This window comes from Taudactylus pleione, unplaced genomic scaffold (genome assembly GCF_031769625.1).
Source record: "Taudactylus pleione unplaced genomic scaffold, aTauple2 ptg000218l, whole genome shotgun sequence".
Lineage (NCBI taxonomy): Eukaryota > Metazoa > Chordata > Amphibia > Anura > Myobatrachidae > Taudactylus > Taudactylus pleione.
Genome location: NW_028284620.1, coordinates 5,376,689 through 5,395,141, shown reverse-complemented (window position 1 = coordinate 5,395,141; position 18,453 = coordinate 5,376,689). Strand labels below are relative to the sequence as shown.

Genomic DNA, 18,453 nt, shown 5'->3' with positions numbered 1-18,453 from the left:
ACTTGAGGACAGACCTCCCTTGCAGACTCTGGGTGCTAGTCCCCAGTATGTATGCACAGTGAGGAAATTTCTAACCATTGTGACAGGAGAGAGAGCTCAAACTGCCTGTGGGTTGAGCTATCTTGCTAGTCAGCATTTAATGCAAAATGCAAGTTCCTTATATACTAAGTAGCGTGAGGCAGTAGTGTTCTTCTTTGGAACTATTCAATGCAGATCTTCTAGTATTTCAAGATTCAGTTGACACCACCATCCATTGATAAACATTCAGGCTGCCCAAAGGTTTCAATGTTCTCCAAATGTTACTGTTCATACATTTGACCTTTGCTGCAGAAATCTCTTTATATGCTAATATTTGACTGGAGTGCATGATATTTTATTTTAACTTGAACAAGTCTATTTGTACCTAGCAGGAGACATAAGTTTATCTGTCTATTGTAGTGTAGAATGGATAATACACAGTTCATGTTTATTAGGAGTCTACTCCAAATCTTGTTTTCATTTGTATCTAATAAATAGTTTTTAAAGTACCTTACCAAAGCCTTGCTTCTAAAATGCTTTGGCCTAGCCTCCTGAATCGCATGATCAGATCCTACAGTAGTAACATATTATAAATATTGCTGACAATTTTACACACACGATATTCCTTGTTTAGTAAGAACCCGAAGAATTAGAATTCTGGATTTAATTCTGTACCCACTGAAATATGTATACCAGGATAATCAATGTATTATAGATGACAATTAAAAATTCAGATCCATGTCATACAATACCCAATCACAATTAAGGATTTGTTTGGTTACATGAAAGATGAGACCAAAAGATATCAGGCCTGTCCATGCAAAAATCCTATTCTAAAAAAGGGGCAGATGAAGAGTTGAATGCAAGTCAGCTGTAATTGCTCTTGCATACACATAATTGGTTGCTATGGGCAACTCCTCCACTTGCCCACTTTTTAAAAGGTTTGATACATTTCCCCCATAGAAAGCAATGGGGACTGTTTTTGAAATAGTTTAGAGTTGGATCGCAGCAGTCTGACTGTTGATATTCACAATATCGACAGCATGTCAGTGTCGACATTGTGAGTGATGTGTTAAACGTCAACATATTGAATATGTAGACATCCGAATGTCAACATTCAGACCATATTGACATTATGCTGTTGACATTCTGAATGTCGACTTAATATACCAAACCTAGAAAATCTAGCTTGCTTTCACTACAGTATAGTACAAGGTGCCTCACAAGTAACTGCCATGAATTATAACAAAGAGTGTTGTCCTGCAGCCCAGGAAATGTTTGGAAATCTCCAAAATGTTCCTAGGTCAATCTTTAATAGAGATCCACCAAAATACTGTAAGTAAAGTAAAATAACTGAGGCGTGGGGTATGAAGTGACCTTGAATTTACAAACCTTACTAAGATTATGGGTTCTGATCCAGGGTAATAATAACATAACATACAAAAGGATATCATTGTCATGACACCAGGGCCTGTAAACAAAAATCTTGGGGCCCGGCACACTCATGTTTTTGGGGCACCCTATCAACTTCCAGTGGACCTAACCCTCCCCCTTAACCCTGCACCTAACTTTCACCTTGACCCTAATACTTACCATCGGGATTCCGACTGCTGTCTGAATTCTGGTGCCAGGATTATGACCGTCGGCATCCCAACCGCCGGAATGCCGACTACATCCCTTAAAATTATACACCACGTGACAGCAATAGTTCAATGCAGTATTTTTATTATGGGAATGCATATAGAAATAATACAATTATTACACAATAATACAATTATTCTACTAGGCCCACTCTATGCCTACAATATGGAAAGAACTGTCTGTTGTTTGTTTTGTTTTTTACTATCTGATACACATTCTCAGTGTTTGACATTTTAAACTAACAATGTTGAGCAGTTTAGCACACAGCAGAAAAGCAGGAAATATTAACAATTCAGGAATTCCCTTAAACTGTTAAAGTGAGGAGAAATTAAAAAAGATTTTCCTAAATGTATTATCCTGAAACTATAGAATATGTAATATTTCTTATCATGTAAGATGATGGTGTAAACCGCTGTTGACAGAATGAAAATACAAGCCATGATATTGCAGAAATACTTCATCTTATCAGTTGCGTATGATGGATTTAGTGTATAGTCCAGCAAATCATGGGCATTTTCTTATCAGGTATTTTACATTTGTGAAATATGAATATTTGTTATTGGGTGGCATACATTAGCTTATTTAAATACACTTTGACTTACAATCAACAAATATACACTTGTTCTTATTAAATAAAATAAATACAACAATGTTGTAGACAGACTACATTTCATTTGGTGATACTTGCTACTAGAATTTATAAATAACATAAGTTTATTAATTATTTGCCTTTTTTTCATAAAACACACACACACACACAAATGACTACACCACATTACTAATCTCTAATACATAAAGTAAACAAACAGCAAATGAAGTGAGAATAATTAATATATACGCCATGTACGCCAGCAGGAATACTTTGTCTTCAGTATAAATTGTGACATCTTGGGAATACTGGTATATTTCATTTAATTAAAAAACTGAAAAAGAAAACAGAATACATTATTTGTTAATGCATCAGCTTTATTAATGTTATTAATTATATCATAGTAAGCAAGCATGAATAATAATATCATTGGCTTCATTGCATTAACTCTGTTCTTCATGCATACAAAGAAAAGCTAAGTATATTTTAAACCATTTACATTTTACCATGTTGTATTTTATAAGTGTTGGAACTTCAGACCCTCCAACATGACCCGTTCCACAAGGTACAACATGCTCTGCTCCTGAGCTTCCCACCTAATGTATGATTACAGCCACCTGTGGTGAAACACCTGTCTCATCAATTACCTAGTCCAACACAGGTGTCTGCAATCATAAATTAGGTGGGAAGTCCAGGAGCAGAGCATTTTGTACCTGGTGGAACGGGTCATGTTGGAGGGTAGGCAACTTCTACATTTGCTTCAGGCCATGACCACAATAGGCACCTGGTCATATTGCATGCTAACCCCTATAGACTGATATGGTTATGTGAACCAGCGTCAGTGTTATCATCTGCATGGAAAGAACAGTGTGGGCAACTTAGTATTGTTAGGAGAAAAGATAGATGTCAAGTTTCCCAAATGTTTTTGGAGCCTGATGCATTTGGCCCCCATTGCAACTACCCCCCCCTCCATTTCCCAAATTTCTTGTGATCAGGTGACAATAAGTACATTATTTTCTCCCTGCTACTATACTTTTGCTTAACCTGTGCCAGGAAGATAGCGTACCCATTTGATGGCTTCCAGTAATGTGATTGGTGGCCAGTGATGATCTTTTACCAATCAGAGTTGGTGTTCATTGTATATTCAGTAGAGATTGAGGGGTGGGGTTCTGTATTACTGTGTATAGCCACCAAAGATTTTGGGGACTTTATTGTATAGTCAACAGAGATTGGGCATCAGATTTTAATCAGAAGATTTTGGGAGTCTACATTATTAGGTAATCAGAAATTTTGTGGTCCGCATTACATGGTTGTTTGTATTGTGTAAAGGTTACTAATCTAAATTGTATTTTGTATAGTTATCACTAGAATTATTTTGCATATCCATCATTAGAATACTCTCTGTATTGTGCATTGGTTACTGCAGGGCTTGACAAATCCCGGGGGCCAGTTTGCCATGGCTACCAGATTTTGCTGCCTGGCTACTAGATTTTGCAGTGAGGGAGGAAGCAGATCTTCATCAGCTCTGGCAGAGATTCATGCCTATAGTATTGCGGTGTTCATATCATGCACAGGAGTGCTGAGTGTCGCCTGCGGTGACTGCTGTGGCTCTGTCCGTCCCAGCCTGCTCTGACGACTCCTCTCCATCCTGGCCTGCTCTGATCCCTGCTGTCTGGCTCAGTCTATGCTGATCCTCCTGTACGTCCTGGCTGTCTACGGTCTCCTATCTCCGGCTGCATAGAGCTCTCCGGTAGTAGCGTCTATGCGTGGCCAGGGATTGCAGAGCAGCTTCAGAGGGATAGTGGTGTGACCACGAGGGGAGGGGGGTTTTGTTGTACTTTCTGGCACCATTATTAAATGTGGTCCGTTATTACTGGAGGGTGGGGGGTGGAGCAGGGGAGCTGTGCAGAGCGGTGAGGGGGCCTCCATTTTACTGTATCCATTCAACTGTGACCATTTTGTGGACTAGTATAGTGTATAACAGTTGCATAACACACAGAGCTGTGCTCCTCACTCACTCCTGTAAAGTTTTTTGGGGGGGACGGTGGCCTGGCTCCTACATGTTCATCCTGGCTCCTAGATTTTAGAAAAATTTGTCAAGCCCTGGGTTACTGCATAGTCTCTGTACTATATGGATGTCTATAGAATGCTCCTTTTATTGTATAATGTTATCACAGATGTGTCCACATACACCTATCCTCAAATCATGTCAAATAGCCCAGTTTCATGCGCCACAAGCTTTGTGACTTAGCAGCGCCATGCAACTTTTTCTTCAAATATGCATCTTAATGTGTTACACTAATACTACTTAGAACAGTATTAGCAACTTAGGGCTTGATTCATTACCAATTACCAATTGCGAATGCAATAGCGATTACACACGCAGTTCAATTGCGATAGTATGCTAATTCTTTACGATCGCCCATTTTACCTTACACACATCCGTAATACTTAGCAACACTGTGAAATCATCGGTAACATCGAGTACCATCGCACCCTCACACACACTTGCACAAGCCCTGACCTTACTCAGAAATTGCTAACTTCCACGCACGCTATGAGGCCTCAGGTTGCATAGGGCATCGCAGTGGATAATTTATGCACGCCCTGCAACGGCGTTCAAACGCCCCCCCCTCATCACCACCCACAAATGATACTTCCTGTCAATCACTCTGCGATGGGTCTGCGCAGTCACTGCGATCGCAGTCCCGATCGCAATGGCTAGTTTGCGCATGAGCCCTGCAAGGCATACACATGCGCAGAACGCAATGATTGGCCGATTGCATGCGTATTAGCAACTGCTTTCCCTGCTGAATCAGGCCCTTAGTACACTATTAGCAAATTAAGAATCAACATTTTGGTAAAAGTACGTAATCTGGGTACAAAAGGCAAAGGACCTACAGTATATGACAGATATAATACTATATCTTGTATGAAAGCATTCTTAGGGCTAGAACACAGGTTCTCAAACTCGGTCCTCAGGACCCCAAACAGTGCATTATGGGGGTCATTCAGACCCATTCGCGAGCAAAGGACGCTCGCAATCGGGTCGATGTTGCCCCACTGCGCATGCGCACAATGGAGGGAGCTCCGTCGTGCGCATGCGCGAGACCCGGACTGCAACAGCCAAGCTGTCGCTCCGGGTCTCGCATCAAAGGGGGCGTGCTGTCGATGTTGATTGATAGCACGCCCCCTTTGGTGGGCGTGCCGGGGGCATGGCGGCCAGACGGATACGTTCCCATGGGAATAAAATGGGTTTTTTTTCAAATTGAAAACATAGAGATATATATTTTATTAGTGCACAAAATGAACCATGCATCAGTTGCACATAAAATCACTGTGTTCAAAGAACAAAAGCAACAAAAATGCCATAAAAGTATTGTGTGAATGAATGCCAAAAGTATATTAATACACCTGGCAACCCTGGCGAACGGAATGGACACACACTTCCGCCGAACCCATGAGACTGATTCACCGAACCCCTGGGATTTGATCGAACCCAGGTTAAGAACCACTGGTGTAGACTGTCCTCCCATCCCACCACCTTGCAGATTGTGGGCTTCATTCAGAAGTGCACGCAAGTACACTGCTGAACGCAGATGCCCAATAAGTCGGGAATCTGTGCAGGCACCAGACCCGTACTGTGCATGTGCAGTATAGGTCCTGCATGATTGCACGCAGACTGTAAGTGATGGAGGAGGGGAGGCCGATTGGGGGAGGCTCATATAGAGAGCACTGTGAAGCATTATTATTTGATATATGGGGGCAATATGTAATATATTGGGGCACAGTGTGGCATTATGTGATATACACGGGGACACTGGTTGGCATTATGTGTTATATGAGGGCACAGTATGGCATTATGTTATATATGGGCACTGTGTAGCATTATTATGTGATATATGGGACACAGTGTGACATTTTTATCATATATGTGGGCAAAGTGTGGCATTATGTGATATACAGTGTGGGCCCACAGTGTGGCATTATGTGGTATATGGGGGCAAAGTGAGGCATTATGTGATATATGGAGGTACAGTGTGGCATTATTATGTGATATATGGGGACACTGTGTGGCATTATGTGATATATGGGGGCACTGTGTGGCATTACTATGTGGTATATATGGGGGCACTATGTGGTATTATTATGTGGTATATGGGGCAAAGTGTGGCATTATGTGATATAGGGAGGTGCAGTGTGGCATTATTATGAGATATATGGGGGACACTGTGTGGTATTATGTGATATATGGGGCACTGTGTGGCATTATTATGTGGAATATATGGGGGCATTATGTTGTATTATTATGTGATATATGGGGACACTGTGGCATTATGTGATATATGGAGGTACAGTGTGGCATTATTATGTGATATATGGGGGACACTATGTGGTATTATTATGTGGTATATGGGTGCAAAGTGTAGCATTATGTGATATATGGAGGTACAGTGTGACATTATTATGTGATATATGGGGGACACTGTGTGGCAATATGTGATATATGGGGGCGCAATGTGGCATTATTATGTGGTATATATTGGGGCACTATGTGGTATTAGTATGTGGTATATGGGGGCAAAGTGTGGAATTATGTGATATACGGAGGTACAGTGTGGCATTATTATGTGATATATGGGGGACACTGTGTGGCATTATGTGATATATGGGGGGCATTGTGTGGCATTATTATGTGATTTTATGGAGGCACTGAACCTGATTCAGAGTCATGCGCTCTGCCAATATGAGCACAGTTTGCCAATATTTTAAGTACTCCGCATGTGTCTGAGATGAACTGCGCATGTGTCGCTATTGTTACCGCACAAGATGCAGGGAGTGTGAGTTTTAGTGGACATTCCTAGGAGGTAACATGGGGGTGGCTAGGCAGATGCGGGCATGTCACTGACGGTGGCTGTGTCTAAAGAAGCACAACCGCTCATACAGTAGCCATACACAGACATAGCAACTGCACCAGCCAAACCGAGACAGTTTTGCACCAGGGGCCAACTCAGTTTTGAAAAAATTGGTTGCAGCATTAGCATAACGCAGTCGCGGCCAAATTTACATGTGACTCAGAATCAAGTGTGGCTGAGTGTGAAATGGGGCACATGATATTAAAACACATTACTTCTCTTAGGTCTTATTTGCAACTATTACTGTTACAGACAATACTCATTTCGTGTAATGGTTAGCATTACTGCCTCACAGCACTGAGGTCATGGGTTTGATTCCCCCTATGGTCCATTTGGTGTAATGGTTAGCATTACTGCCTCACAGCACTAAGGTCATGGGTTCGATTCCCCCTATGGTCCATTTGGTGTAATGGTTAGCATTACTGCCTCACAGCACTGAGGTCATGGGTTCGATTCCCCCTATGGTCCATTTGGTGTAATGGTTCGCATTACTGCCTCACAGCACTGAGGTCATGGGTTTGATTCCCACTATGGTCCTAACTGTGTGGAGTTTGTATATTCTCCCTGTGCTCGTGTGGGTTTCCTCAGGGTGCTCCGGTTTCCTCCAACACTCCTAAAAGATAATTGGCTCCCAACCAAATAAATTAGGAATATCACACCAGAAACAGAACTATTCAATCAATCACTAACAATTCCAGGCAGCTATTGTTCTTCAGTCCTGACTACTGAAGTATTTTATATATATTAAACCAGAACACATAAATTTGCCTATACTTTTGAGCTTTACTAACATGAATACGTAGCTTTTAAAGCCACTGACAGGGACGTAGTGAGGGCAGAGCCTGTGTAGCACTTGATCTGGGCAACCTCTACAGCCAGGGGGCGCCGTCCGGGTTGCATTCTTTTTTTTGTGCTCACCACTGACCACAGGGTATTGTTTCTCAATCCCCGGCACAACATAGCAGAGACGTCCCCATTGGTGTCCAGAATGCACTGTGTGCCACATTTTGACAGTCAACATTTTAACCTTGTCAACATTTATTTTGTCATTGTCGACATTATGACTGTGTCTACATTTTAACTGTCGGCCATATGACCCTGTTGACCTTATGTCATGTCGACCTTTTGATTCTAAACATTTTGACCATGTGGACGGCAGAGGATTATCACACCTGGATAAAGCACAGTAACAGGATGCTTGGATAAATACTACTTGTAGACCCTGAATAATTATTGTTATAGTTTTTAATAAATTAATATAAATATAATGTAAATCTTGGCAACAGGAACATTATTATACATTCATCTATTTATATTTAAAAAGGGATTATATAGAGGGAAAATAAAACACGTTTACCTTGGTACCTTTCATGATAAATATGGGTATGCAAAACTGTTATTACAATAAGGGTGAATAAACACTACATATCAGAATATTTTTCCTTTTAATAAAAGTATACTGTCAGGAAGATTTATTTCATTAGGATCAGTATGACATTATTGGTGCTGTGAATAAGCCTCAGAGGCGACAGTAATAATCAGAGTAATTCAGGATAACATAACATCAAAAGAACCAATTTTCAGATTTCTAAATTACATGTAAAAACCATCAGAATAATTATGCACAGACCTTTAAACCGGCAAACCTGAATATTAAGTTTAATTATGCATGGCAGTTGTGTACTTTGACACGTGTAAATGCAAATTGGAATCTTTTCTCTTCCAAGGCATTCCTGCACTTACATAGTTCTGATTTTTAGAAATTGTCTGTTCTGTTTAACACATTTCAATTGGATGCACATAGTTCATGTGAGAAGAATCACAAATGTTGTTTTCATCTGCTACAGCAGAGAATCAGAATTCCACAGTACTCTGAACAATGTTACTGCTCATGTATATACCGCTGGTCTGCTTACCAGATTACATAAACAACACACTTGACTATTTATCATTATAATTGGAAAACCAGTGATAACCATGTACTAAGAGATTACAAATCAATGTTGTAGTCATAAAGACTATCATTCAGCTTTGGATACCGTTATTATTCTAAAAATTGTACTACTGTAACCAAAAATATCAATTGAAATGTTTTTTTTCTGTGAATTATACAAGGGAAAGAAGCTAAAGGCATTATTAAATACCATAAATGTATATTCACAGTTTGATTAAATTCACATATTTAGTTTGTTAAAATGTATTGCCCTATAATAAATGTGACAAAGATAAAATGGTACATTAACATTTTCTCTACCTTATTGTTTTGTAATTAGTGTAGTTCACAGTACCCTACATAGGTCATGCACATCAGGTAGGTTTCACTCTGTGACATCTCTGCCTCCATTAATTTCATTATTGTAGCTTGGCTCATAAAAACTAGGCTACATGCCACTTTACATGCTCATTAATGATAACTCTTTTCCACAATGTTTACAGCAGACCAAATAATGACAAATAATTGAGCTTATAGGAAAAACAGCAACTGCTGTTCCATATTTAAAAAAGTTCACTCACTTGTGTAAAGGTAAAGTCATTTTAAATGAGCTAATTATAAATTTAGCACAATTGTAATGATAGTATCACTAACGTGTACAATAAACATACCTGTATGGGTAACCATGATACTTTGACCGGAAGATTGACAGGAGGAAGCTGAAAAAGAACACCACAAGGCCCAGCCCAACTAGACATATAACTGTAAAACAAGAGCACATAAAGATCTATTTTATGCAATATACACATAAAATGTATAGCCTTAATAGAAAATTAGAACAAATTAATGAAAACAAATACAAATAAAAATCATACAGAATACCATGTACATACATCTTTAGAAATCTTGACCAACATCCTATGGTTGGATGTTTGGGTGAGACATAAACACATTATTATATTAATAGGCTTATAATATTTAATCCTTTGCGGTAATTTTATTTTAAGACAGCAACATAAGAGGCAAAATTTACTAAATAGCCGTTTTGCTGGGTTTAAAGAAGCAATGTATACCGGTTTACAAACAGCCAAACCAGTGCCGCAACAGAGCTTCCGAGTGCCCTGTGCCACCCGTCCTCCCCCAGAGCTCATGACATCATGGTGTTGTGCAGAGAGGGTGGGGCCGCCCGCACTGGGAAGTGCTGCACTGACCGGAGCATCCTCAGAGCGGCTGTACTTGCAGGGTGCATGGCATGCTCTAGGTGGCACTGCCTCAGTGATACTGACTGCAGGGTGCCGTCCCAGCCTCCCTGCTAGCCAGAAGCTAGGGCTGTGGGGTAGCAATGGTGCAGCCCACAGAGCCCTGCGCTTTGTGCATGGCACTGGTCATACACCCCTAGTTACAGCTCTGAGCCAAACCATGGACGGTTTGATCCAAGCTGATGGATAAAAAAATGCCACAAAACCCTTGTAAAAACAATGCATCGATCTGGCCAAACAGAAGGTGAGGAATCAAAATAAAAATGTTTTTATGATGAAGGGAACCTTTTTACTGCATAGCTAAATGATGCCCACATCATAAAACAATAAATGTGGCCCCATCATAAAAACATTTTTTACCACCAATTAACAAAATGAAAAAAAGGTTTTTTTAATATAATTAATAAATAATATTGCTCTCTTAATAAAATGAAACTTTATTATGCCCGCTGATATATTAATAAAATATTTTTTTCCCATAAGAGAATTGTTAGTGTTAAAATGATAAGCCCTCATTATTGTGACAGCATGCTTTTTGAACTCTGTCGCCTGTCAAAATTACCTCTTCTTTTTTTGGGGGGGGGGGGGCGTTTTTAAAATTGGCACTAAATTTTGGTGGTTTCTATTCTTCACATGTGAAAAAAAAAATGGGATGGCTTTGTATTCTACTAAACTGGTGGCATTACTACAGTGTTGTTTACTAGATGTGGGGTTTCCAAAACTTCCAGGAAAATCAAACTGATGCTTAGTAAATTTAGTTCCTTCATAGGCGTACAGGGTCTTTGTGACATAGCCAGACACAGACCGCTCACCTCGGGGGAGATGACATAGTGGCGCTGGATTTGATTGTCCGCAGATGTCAATGTCGCCCCACCCACAGGTACCTGGCCAGGATCGGTATCTGCCGACCCCAGTAATTACAGACAGTAAGAGGGGCTGGGGCTGCCTAATGGTGCGCACGCCTGTGATCTTCTTATGTGTAAGAAAATACATTGTTTTATTGTCGCTATAAAGAAATACGTGATAGCAAAACTAACAGAATAACTTTATTTCAACATTTTTACTTTGGATTTTTTAAAATAAAATATGTTTTCTAAAGTCTAACATGAAGTTGTAATAATAAAATTATGAACTTTTTGTGCCCAGAGAAGAATCTTTAACTTGCCGTTTTCCCCAGCTGGCTGATTGCTGCCCTGCTGTTACTGGGTGCTGCTTGGTGACATGATAAAGCACACTGCTACAGTCAGTAGTTTGAGCTATGGCTGTATCTTGTTCTGCTTACAGTCCTGCTATTTATAGACCATCACAATAAGCATAAGCAATTTAGCATAAAATGAAACATACATCAAAACTGATTTCAAAATTACAGATGGGATAAATGTTGTGGATTCCGGATGCTGGCGATTGCTGTATATGACAGTATGTGAAATAGTGTAAAATGGGATTAGCTGCTTAATTTACTCACCGTATATGCAAGATTTATTATCCTAAACAAAATTATGTTTGACTGAAAGGCTTAGCTAAAAGTAAATGCTTCCATCTCCATAATAATGAGGTTATGGTAGGAGATATTAAAATGCCATTTCACATTGACTTTTACATTTCAGGTTATGCTCAATCCAGATGATCAGACATTAGGACATGTGACCATTTTCCTGCCAAAATGACTGCTTTAAGGAGATCAGTCACTAAATTGCATACTTTTTAAAATTAATTTCAATATTTTGCTTAGAGATGAGCGGGACCGATTCTCCTGGAACCGGACCCCCCCGAATTTCGGGGATCTGGGGGGATCCGAGACACAGCTCGGATCTCCCTGCCTGCCCCGGACCCCTAATCAAGGAAATACCTCACAAGCCCACTGTCAGATCTCAAGGTTTTGCCTGGAGCGGCCATTTTACTAAGTCCCTTTAAATTCAATGGGCTTAACGCTTATTGGCTGAGAGAGCGGTCTATCACGCTGCCGACACCGCTGGCACCCTGCATTGAGGACACCACCGGCACCAATGCACTGTCGACACCATCAGGACCCCCAACACTGAGGACACCGCTGGCACTCCCGCTTTGCTGACGCCCCCTCTTTGCTGACACTGCCAGCACCCCCGCACTCCCCACTTACTGAGGACACCGTCAGCAACCCCACACTGTTGGCACTCCCACACTGTGGACACCACCAGCACCCCCTTACTCCCCACGTACTGAGGACACTGTCAGCAACCCCGCACTGTCGACACTCCCACACTGAGGACACAGCTGCACCTCCGCACTGCTGCCCCACGTACTGAGGACGCCGCCAGCAACTCCACACTGCCGACACTGCCACTACTCCCACACCGAGGGCACCGCCGCACTGCCGATACTGTCAGCACCCCTGCACTAATGACCACCGCTGGCACCCCCGCTCTTCGGACAACGCCCGCACCCTGTACTGAGGACACTGCCAGGAGCTCCACACCTCCACTCTGCTAACACCGCCACACTGCCAACAACGCTTGCATCCCCTGCATTGAGGACACAACTGGCACTCTTGCATTGAGGACACCGCCAGCATCCCGCACTGCCAACACTGCTGTCACAATAAGTGCACTATTGGTGTATCCAGCCCACACTGTATAATACACTGTATCCGACCCGCACTGTATTCAACCTACACTGTATCTGACCTGCACTATATCAGACCCACACTGTATCCCACACTGTAACTGACTCACACTGTATCCAACCCACACTGCATCCAACACTATATCTGACCTGCACTGCATCCAACCCACTTTGTATCCCGCACTGTATCCGACCTGCACTGTACCCTGCACTGTATCTGACCCGCACTGTATCGCACTATAACCGACTCACACTGTATCTGACCCGCACTGTATCTGACCTGCACTGTATCCGACCCGCACTGTACCCTGCACTGTATCTGACCCGCACTGTATCGCACTATAACCAACTCATACTGTATCTGACCCGCACTGTATCGCACTATAACCGACTCATACTGTATCTGACCCGCACTGTATCACACTATAACCGACTCACACTGTAATCGACCCGCACTGTATCCGACCCGCACTGTACCCTGCACTGTATCTGACCTGCACTGTTTCTGACTCACAGGTACGAAGCACTGTTTTTAATGGTTGGGGAGATTTACATGGGCCAGTCATCAGTGGCCCAGCGCCCCCAGGAAGAAAATACAGATTTGGCACTGAGAATAGGCATGTACTGGGGGCATGTGCACTTGTGCAGGGTGCATTAGTGTCTGCTGTTGCTATTTACACATGGTTTAAGGGCTTTTTGTTTGCTGCTTGTTAACTCTGACTAATTGTTTTGAGCAAGGATATTCCACGTACGATTTTTAGTACATTTCTGTGTTGTATTGTTTTCTATTGAATGTACTTGTGAGTTGGTTTGGCCTATGTTGGTGAACCATATTGTGTGAGGTGGTCAAAATTGACTGGAAACGAGTGAAAATTAATGTTATTGAGGTTAATAATACTGTAGGAACAAAAAAGCCCAAATTATGTGATTTTAGCAGTTTTTATCAACTTTTGAAAAATAAATACAGATCCAAAACCAAAACACGCCAGGGCGGTTTTGGCAAAACCAAATCCAGATCCAAAACACGAAAGGAGATACAGATCCAAAACCAAAACACGGGGGTCGGCGCACATCCCTAACTTTGATTAAAAACTCCACACGGTATTTTTATTACTCTATATAAAGTCGGCCAACTAAAACCCTTAAAACAGCTGATGAGTGTCTTGAATGTGTGAGATCTTAACAAACAACGTACGATAATCTACAATAAAAACATGGAGACATGAAATTGCAGAAAAGGTCAGTGGTTATTTATTTAAATATGAAGACTGTGTGGTGGCAGAGAAATGATGGACAGGTATCATAGCAAGCACGGACACGGCAACCTAACCAACAACAAAGTGTACTGAGGGAGAAAGTCTGCCCTAGGTGTCTCTACTAACAAACAAGGGTATCCAACCCACCCCCCCTTCAGTCAAACGCCAACAACAACTACCACCAGCAATACGAAAAAGGATGGGACGGGGTGCCGTGAAATTCTTCAATCAAAGTGACATAAGTCTAAAGCTGGGTACACACTGACAGATATATCGCCCATTCCATTGAACGGGCGATATATATATATATTAAAAAAGAAATAGAGAAAATAACAGCGCTCAACTATAATGAGTACATTTAATCATTTAATAAGGCATACAAGATACCAATATGCATATAGTTTAAAATGTTCAAAAGAGCATAAAATCAGTCCAATCCACCAGTCACATAGATCTCATCAGATGCTAGGAGGCTTAGATGATAGTCCAATAATATTGTGGGTACTACACAGCGTTTCGCTGTGTAGTACCCACAGCTTTTTCAAAGGACCTTTGAAAAAGCTGTGGGTACTACACAGCGAAACGCGTCGGGATTGGCTGCTTCTTCACAATACCCATCCACCACAAGAGTGCTGATACTTGGTCAAAGCAACGTGCCATCTAGCTACACACAACGGACTGCCGAAACCTCTGCCCGGGGACCATTTCTTGCGGAAGCCCAAAAGCACTGCTAATTAGGACCCCTAAATCTAAGCGGACACTGGATTTGGTAATTATAAGTCTGGACTGACATTTAAAATTGCATATGCTCAGTACCACTGGATCAATATTATTGGACTATCATCTAAGCCTCCTAGCATCTGATGAGATCTATGTGACTGGTGGATTGGACTGATTTTATGCTCTTTTGAACATTTTAAACTATATGCATATTGGTATCTTGTATGCCTTATTAAATGATTAAATGTACTCATTATAGTTGAGCGCTGTTATTTTCTCTATTTCTTTTTTAATATCTTTGAGGACTGACTACCCTCTTCTTATACAGCTGCTTTTATCTGTTTACTTGTTATTATTTTACCCACTTCAGCGCTCCTGCAGTGTAATTACTGTGTTTTTATATATATATATATATATATATATATATATATATATATATTGCATCTGCTAGTGCAATGGTTTCCAACCAGTAGCTGGTAAATCACCTAGCTGCAGTACTGCCTAGTCAACTAGGAGGAAGTGACCTCTGGGGTGATTGCAGCAGCCTCTACAGCAATCACCTGCCGTGCTTCCTCGTGGTTCCACCCACGGCATCTACGCTATGGTGGAGCAAGTGACTCTCGCCCAGCCCTGCCAGAAAATCACACAGCAGCCCTGTCTATCCTTGGAGCTGGTAATTAACAGTGAAATGTGCCTGTGTTTACATTTTATTTACAAACTACAATATCACTGTAATAATTAAATGCAGTTTTATTTTCTATGAAACATTTTTTTATTTTAATTTTCATTAAATTACCTTCAATTGTTGGTTATTAGCCAGATATATTTTTTCTACAATTTTAGTAGCTCTTCAGGAGGTTTCATTTTTCTAAAGTAGCTCACACCTCAATTAACGTTGGAGACCAGTGTGCTAGTATGTACAGCGGATATGTCTGTGAACGTCATTCACAGACATATCCGATATGCTGTGCAGCCCAGCAGATAAAGATATATAATGCAGATATATAGTTTCATCTGCTGGTGTGTACGGGGCGACCTGCCGATCACCCGTACACATGCTGCAGAGACCTGGAGGCAAGTGACAGCTCAACTGGGTGGGCAAACAAAATGCCCGCCCATTTGTGATGTCAATTATGACACATCGTGCAGGCGATTGGTAAGTGTGTATACACTTTCCAATCGTTACATAGGTCGGCAGGTTGGCCAAACCCGTCGGCCTAGTGTGTACCTAGCTTTACAGACATTGATTTAAGTGTGTATACAGTATACACTATTCTAGCGTTAAATAGGTCGGCAGGTTGGCCAAACCCGTCAGCCTAGTATGTTCCTAGCTTTAAAGACATGGATTTAAGTGTGTATACACTTTCCAATCGTTACATAGGTCGTCAGGTTGGCCAAACCCGTTGGCCTAGTGTGTACCTAGCTTTAAATACATTGATTTAAGTGTGTATACACTTTCCAATCGTTAAATAGGTCGGCAGGTTGGCCAAACCCGTCAGCCTAGTATGTTCCTAGCTTTAAAAACATGGATTTAAGTGTGTATACACTTTCCAATCGTTACATAGGTCGGCAGGTTGGCCAAACCCGTCGGCCTAGTGTGTACCTAGCTTTAAATACATTGATTTAAGTGTGTATACACTTTCCAATCGTTAAATAGATCGGCAGGTTGGCCAAACTTGTCAGCCTAGTGTGTTCCTACTGTAGCTTTAAAGACATGGATTTAATTGTGTATACACTTTTCTATCGTTAAATAGGTCGGCAGGTTAGCCAAACCCGTCAGCCTAGTATGTACCTGGCTTTAAAGACATTGATTTAAGTGTGTATACACTTTCCAATCGTTAAATAGATCGTCAGGTTGGCTAAACCTGTCGGCCTAGTGTGTACCTAGCTTTAAAGACATGGATTTAAGTAACCTAAACATTAAGCCCACCCCCACAAATGAAAGAATGACAGGACCACAGAAGCCAGACCCTAGGCTTGTGGCTTAACCTACATCAGGTTTATACAGCCTTCTGTTCATCATTTTGTTAGAAAGTTTTTCTTGCATCTGTTCCTGGTATTCTTTTTATACTGTAACCTTAAACTAGGTAATCTTGTTTTAGAGCAGCAAATAACTAAATAAATTCAAGATTACAATTCCATCAATTAACATGTAAACGAGAAGTCAGATGAGATTAAAGAATACATATCAGCTAAATTGTACATATTGGAACACATACAGCGATAGAATGGTCTGCTGTAGTAAAGTAACAACTAAATCCTCTCTTTGACCCCTTGAGGCACCACATACAAGGACCTTCATTTATTTTTGCCCAGAGAGGGACTTAATTAGGTCACAAAAAGTTAATGAATAGCCCTCACAGGTTTGCATAATAAGGCAAGGAAAAGTAAACATGATGAGATATTGAAAAAAAAATCCAGGAACAAAACAATAATCCTTTTGGTCACAACCAATAAGGCAAGAAGACACAGCAAAGCATGCACTTAAAAATTATAAATTAGTGTGCGAAAGCCAGCGAGAACCCGTCTTGAAAATTTAAAGCTGCAGTACACTTTGATGCCACTAGGTGATGTACATATTTACCATGAACACTGTGTAAATTTGAGAGGGCGTCATAAAATAAAAACTTTAAATGCTTAAAAATGATTCAATATAGATAAGATTCTGCATACATAGATACAGTATCTGTAATAAAGGTGTGGTGTTTCACTGTAACCAGCTAACCTTGCTATATGTAACATAGGCTGTAACATATATGCTATATGCTTTATAACCTTCCTTCCCACTTGCTACCTGCATTATCTCCTAAATTGGAGTAAATAAAAGTTTTTTTTGATTATTAGTTAAATAAGCAACATGGAAACAAATGGCTAGTATCAAGCCTGGAGTTGGGTATTCTATAAAACACAAAACTTCAACGACAAATCTAGAAAAAGATACAGTAAAAAACAGCTTAAAGATGTTAAATTGATGCAAGATGCCCCCTTATTAAAGAAAACAATAGTTACATTTCTCGCACCTGAGCTGCAAGCTACCTTATCAGATGTACTGACAAATTCAAACTTGGTAAATACTAAAATGAGTGCAAGATCCTGATGAAGTAGTTATCACCAGTAGTTGACTTTCATCATTCTCTAAAGATGCTGGTGTTCCTATCACAGTACATTCAAATATTTTTGTGTTTTTCTCTTATCTGCTGCATAACAAAAGTCATGTCTAGAGAATAGATAAGAGATACTGTAAGTCAGACATGGACATCATTTTAATCTTTGGTCATTTTTAGAACTAGACATGGTTTTAATTAATAAAGAATATTTTGTTGTGCAATGTTTTAATTAAGTGCAGAGACATTTGAAAATATACCACAGCTGTGTTAGAGAGATACAAAAGATGAGAAATGACTTTGAATGACTGAGGCAATGGCACAGATTTGCAAACTTTGTTACAAGAAATGGTACTATGAGAAAATCTGACACTGCGTATGTAATGTAATAGAGTGCGAGATTGTCAAATGTGCGA

General features: G+C 40.7%; 1 protein-coding gene across 2 annotated transcripts in view; it reads right to left on the bottom strand.

Moving 5' to 3' along the window:
- Window positions 1-1,726: 1,726 nt before the first annotated feature.
- The window catches only part of TUSC3 (tumor suppressor candidate 3), a 293,630-nt gene continuing 276,903 nt past the window's right edge, over window positions 1,727-18,453 (bottom strand). For both annotated transcript variants that reach the window (XM_088478802.1, XM_088478801.1), the window contains exons 9-10: window positions 9,769-9,859; window positions 1,727-2,582 (exon numbers count right to left, since the gene is read on the bottom strand). In XM_088478802.1, coding sequence (XP_088334928.1) covers window positions 2,567-2,582; window positions 9,769-9,859 — 107 coding nt within the window. In that variant the 3' untranslated portion in view covers window positions 1,727-2,566. The remainder of the gene's footprint in view (window positions 2,583-9,768; window positions 9,860-18,453) is intronic.